The sequence below is a fragment of the Benincasa hispida genome, chromosome 12 (assembly GCF_027475165.1).
Source record: "Benincasa hispida cultivar pf3 chromosome 12, pf3_genome.v1.1, whole genome shotgun sequence".
Classification (NCBI taxonomy): domain Eukaryota; kingdom Viridiplantae; phylum Streptophyta; class Magnoliopsida; order Cucurbitales; family Cucurbitaceae; genus Benincasa; species Benincasa hispida.
The window spans coordinates 7,202,494-7,207,276 of record NC_143489.1 but is presented as its reverse complement, the minus strand read 5'-3'; the positions used below and the strand labels follow the sequence as shown (position 1 = coordinate 7,207,276).

The window sequence follows — 4,783 nt, the reverse complement described above, 5'->3', positions numbered from 1 at the left end:
TGGTGGAACGATTCATAAAGAAGTTCTTCCCACCGGTCGTCAATGTAAGGCGACGAAAGGACGTGCTGAACTTCGAGCAAATGGAGAATGAGACCTTGAGCACTGCCTAGGTACGATTTAGAAGATTGGTGAAAAACTGTTCGCATATTGGGATACCCGATTGCATGATGATGGAGACCTTTTATAACAGCCTGAATAGATCGACGCAGGCTATTTCTGATGCCTCTGCGGCAGGAGGTTTTATGGACAAAACATATACTGAGGCTAAAGTCATCCTTGACCGCATATTGCGGAACATGGATGACTGGATTGATGATGGCTATGGAGGCCGAGGCGCCGAACGAAGAAAGAATGAAACTACCATTGTCCCTGCAGAGACAATGACCACGTTGGCCGCTTAGATGGTCGCGGTGACCTCCATCCTTTAATCGATGGCAATCAATCAAGGAGCCATTCCTCAACAATCAGCACAACCCACTGTGCCGGCTCAAGTGGCCGCAATAAGTTGCGTTAATTGTGGAGGGGCTCATGTAGCAGAACTATGCCCATCGAATCTCCAGCAAGTATGCGCCATCCAAAACAACCCCTTCAGTAATACCTACATTCCTGGCTGGAGGAACCATCCTAACTTTGGTTGGGGAGGCAATCCTGACCAAGGAGGCCAATCAACCATCAGAGTGGCAGTCAAGGAAATCCTCCTTTTCACCATAACTCAAACCAGGGGCAACCAAGGCAATCACATAACCAGCAACCCTCATCTTCAAACACCTCTGGAAGCTCATTAGAGGCCCTACTTAAACAATATATGGACAAAAATGACATAGTAATGCAAGCGCAGGCGTCTTCAATTCGAAACTTGGAGATTCAAGTGGGCTAGCTGGCATCTGAGCTGAGAAATAGAGCACCAGGAACGTTGCCCAGCAACTCTGAAGCCCCGGGATCCAATGGAAAGGAGCAATGTCCCTAGGACATTGGGCAGGCAAGTCAGACCGCTTGCAGGGATGTGGATTGCGCTCACTCAAAGAAACACATCTTTCGGTCTATATCTCACATCTATGTTTAACGCTTTCTTTAAATTCCTGTCTTATTGAATTCTTGAATTTTGTCTTTACTTATTCATCTAATTCGTTTCTTGACTTTATGAATTTAATTCTTCATTTATATCCTTTGCATTTATTTTTGTACCGTCTTTAATTCTTTTAACTTTTCTGTAATTAATGCGTTAGTCCTCAATTGGTGAACGATTGAGAAATAAAGGAAAATTTATTGCCGCAAGTCATAGCAACTTGCGTTGATGAAAAATAAAATAAAATAAAATAAATAGTAACACTTTCAATTCAAGGTCAGTCAAAATATTTTCAATCATCAGAACAGTCATATACTTTTATTTTATAAAGTCAAATAGAAATATACAAAGTATTTTCAATCAAATCCCAAATCACACAAAACATGCTTTCTAAAAAGAAAATTATTTAAAGCAAGCAAACAATTTCATATGGTTCGAACGTTTTTTCAAATATATTTCAAAGTTCATTAAATCACAATAGTCAAAATTTATATTTTGGAAAGGATGTGGAAACTACTTACCTTAATTATTAATCACGTGATCTCACTCCAAAATCCCAAATTCAATCGCTTGAATGTCAACTTTCTAAAAGCGTAAACATATCCAAACTTACTAATTAGAAACCAACATCGTGTCTTAACGGATCTAAAAGTAATCCCAAGATAACCCATCTTATCCACCCATTATTCTTTCCATGTTAAATAATTTTCTTCATAATGAGTTTTGTAAAATAAGACTTTTAAACCCCAAAAAAACAACATTGACAAAAAAACGGTTTGATTATCTTTAAATTTCATAAGGTAAAGTCACGAGATTGGGTGCTGGAGAATGGTTTGTGGCACTTGGGTGGCAAGCCCATTTTATTACGACAGTGGTCTCCAAGTATTGTTCCTGAAATCTTTGTTTTTGATTCTGTTCCTATCTGGATTAAACTGAAGCGTGTTCCCCTAGAGTTGTGGACGGATAAGGGTTTAGCAGTGTTAGCTAGTGTCGTGGGTAAACCTGTCTCTTTTGATGTTGCAACAAGAGAGCGGCGACGGTCAACGTATGCGAGGGTTTGTGTTCAGATGGATTCGTTAATGCCTCCTTCAATCACTGTTAGAATGCGGGGTCAAGAGTTTATTATTCCAGTTGTGTATGAGTGGAAACCTCGTAGGTGTTCTTGCTATGGTTATTTTGGGCATAATGGGGCGGTGTGTGAGCAACAGGGTCTGGAGAAGGGTCAGAAGTTATGTATTGTGGCAGTCAATGAGGGGTGTTTGGAGAAGAATAGGGGAATTGAGAGTGTGAGGAAGGGGCAGGACTTGGGTATGGGTGCGAGGGGAGCTAGCCCAATGGATGAGATTAAGGATGCAGGGAGGGCTGAAGAGTTTACTATGGTTAGTCGGCGTAGGCGTGATAGAGGAGGTGTAGGACATAGGAGTGGTAGTGGGTCACCGGGTACGGCGCCCTTAAAGAGCAGAGTAGTTTATGGGTCCCCTGGAATAACGGGGTTTGTAAAGTATGTTGATGATCGTAATCAGTTTGATGTTTTGTGTGATAAGGGGGGAGACTCGTTGGCTTTGGCACTAGTACAGGCAGATCCTGATCCATTATTTGTTATGGATGGGATGTGCGTGAGTTTGGGCAAAGGCCTAGTGGGAAGTGGTAGGTGTGATCTATTGCAAGATTCATGATTTGGTGTTCCTAGAATGTTAGGGGGTTGAATGACCCTGTCAAGTGTAGGGTGGTGGCAGACTTTCTAGATTCCTCATGTGTTAGTTTCTATAGTTTGCTTGAGACGAGGGTTCGTCGTGAGAATTTTGGTATGGTGATGGGTAGGTTTGGTGGTGCTTGGAGTTGTGTGTGTAGCTATAGTGTGCAGGGAGTTAGGAGAATCTGGGTGATGTGGTGAAAGAGTGTCTATGATTTTTCCATTGATGTCAGTGGGGATCAATTCATTTCTGGAACCTTAGTGGATATTGTATCTAGTGCTAGGGTACATATTGGTGTTGTATATGCTTCTAACCACGTGAGTGAGAGGAGGAATTTGTGGTCTCAGTTGATTGATGTGTGTACCTTATGGCAGCTTCCTGGAGTTTTTTTGGGGGATTTTAATGCTATTCGTAGTAGCTCGAAGGATTTTGGTGGTTGCCCTAGCATGAGGGAAATGGAGAAGTTTGATAGGGTGTGATTGGAGGCGGATCTGGTTGAGTTGGGTGTGACAGGTAACTGGTTTACCTAGACTAGTAAACTTCAGAGGAATGGTATTTTGCACCGTTTGCGATCAAGGTAGCTTTTCCATATTCAGAGGTTAGAGGTTGTCAATGGGGGATTTCTGATCATAGCCCTCTTCTGGTTTCTACAAGGGAGACAGGAGCAGGCCGCCCCTTATGTTTCATTATTTTTCTCATTGGGCGGAGGCAAAGGGTTTTCTTGATACTATCAGGTCCGTATGAAGAAGGTCTGAGGATGTGTCTCCTATGGTTAGTTTTGTGCATAATTTAAAGGTAGTGAAGCGGGTTATTTGCTTCGTTTGGTAGGCGTATCTCTGTGTTAGCTGATGAGGGACGGGCAGCTAGGCAGGTTATGGAGACTGCTCAGGCTGCAGTAGAAAGGAATCCTGATTCAGAGTCGGTGTGTGCGGAGGCGGTTCGGGCCACTGAGGTGTTCTGGTCAGTGGTGAGATTGGAGGAGGCGTCGCTCCGGCAGAAGGCTAGAGTCAAGTGGCTGGAGTTAGATGATATGAACACAACTTTTTTCCATTACTGTGTTCGTTCTTGTCGCAGCTGTAGTGGCTTGTTTATGGTCGTGGATGCTGAGGGAACTCGCCAGACGGTGCATGACAGGGTGGCAGGGGTGGCGATAGATTTCTTTCGGGGTTGCTTAGGGGCTCAGCATGTGGGGTATAGGGATCTTACTGCCCGAATTGGTGATATTATGCAGTTTAGCTGGCCCGAGGAAGGTGTTGAGGCCCTTGGTCGGATAGTGAGTCAGGAGGAGATTCAGAAGGCTTTATTTTCGATGAAGTCTGGGAAGGCTTCTAGGCCTGATGGGTTTTCGGTGGATTTTTATAGAGCTGCTTAGAGTGTGGTTGGAGATGATTTTTGTGACGCTGTGCTAAATTTTTTTTAGACATGTTACCTGCCTGGTGGAGTTAATTCTACTGCTATTACTCTCATCCCTAAGAGGCGGGGAGTTGAACGTATGGAGAAGTTTCGTCCTATTTCATGTTGCAATGTTATGTATAAGTGTATCTCGAGGATCTTAGCTGAGAGATTTCGGTTGTGGTTGCCTGATTTCATCAGTAGTAATCAGTCTGCATTTGTTCCGGGTAGGTCGATTTTCGATAACATTTTATTGTGTCATGAGCTCGTGGGGAACTACAAGGAAGGCAGAGGGAAGCCGCGCTGTGTGCTAAAGGTAGAGCTTCAGAAGGCTTACGATTCGGTCAATTGGGATTTTCTGTTTGGTGTGTTGTTGGCTATAGGTACGCCCCTTCAGTTTGTTAGTTGGGTGAGGGCTTGTATTACTTCACCTAAGTTCTCTGTGATGATTAATGGTTCCGTTGAAGGATTTGTTCCTAGTAGGAAGGGGTTGAGGCAGAAGGACTCGCCGTCTCTTTTTTTTTGTGATAGTGATGGAGGTCTTGTCTAGGTTGTTGAATAAACCTTCTATGTGGTTTAGGTTCCATGATCGGTGTGAGCGTTTGGGCCTAACTCATTTTGTTTTTGCAGA

At 43.5% G+C, this 4,783-nt stretch overlaps 1 protein-coding gene across 1 annotated transcript; it reads left to right on the top strand.

Moving 5' to 3' along the window:
* The first annotated feature begins 431 nt into the window (after positions 1-431).
* On the top strand, positions 432-4,132 carry LOC150031736 (uncharacterized). The gene is made up of 7 exons (XM_090308261.1): positions 432-491; positions 1,867-2,678; positions 2,765-2,887; positions 2,993-3,044; positions 3,135-3,233; positions 3,338-3,531; positions 3,589-4,132. The coding sequence occupies exons 1-7, from the start codon at positions 432-434 to the stop codon at positions 4,130-4,132; spliced, it is 1,884 nt and encodes a 627-aa protein (XP_090164387.1).
* Positions 4,133-4,783: the final 651 nt, after the last annotated feature.

Bases quoted from the DNA above. Each gene is read 5' to 3' on its own strand.
- LOC150031736 (XM_090308261.1), top strand. From the start codon at position 432: ATGGCAATCAATCAAGGAGCCATTCCTCAACAATCAGCACAACCCACT. The intron at 2,888-2,992 runs GTTTGGTGGTGC...CATTGATGTCAG, and splicing joins TTTGGTATGGTGATGGGTAG to TGGGGATCAATTCATTTCTG. The intron at 3,045-3,134 runs GTACATATTGGT...ACCTTATGGCAG, and splicing joins ATATTGTATCTAGTGCTAGG to CTTCCTGGAGTTTTTTTGGG.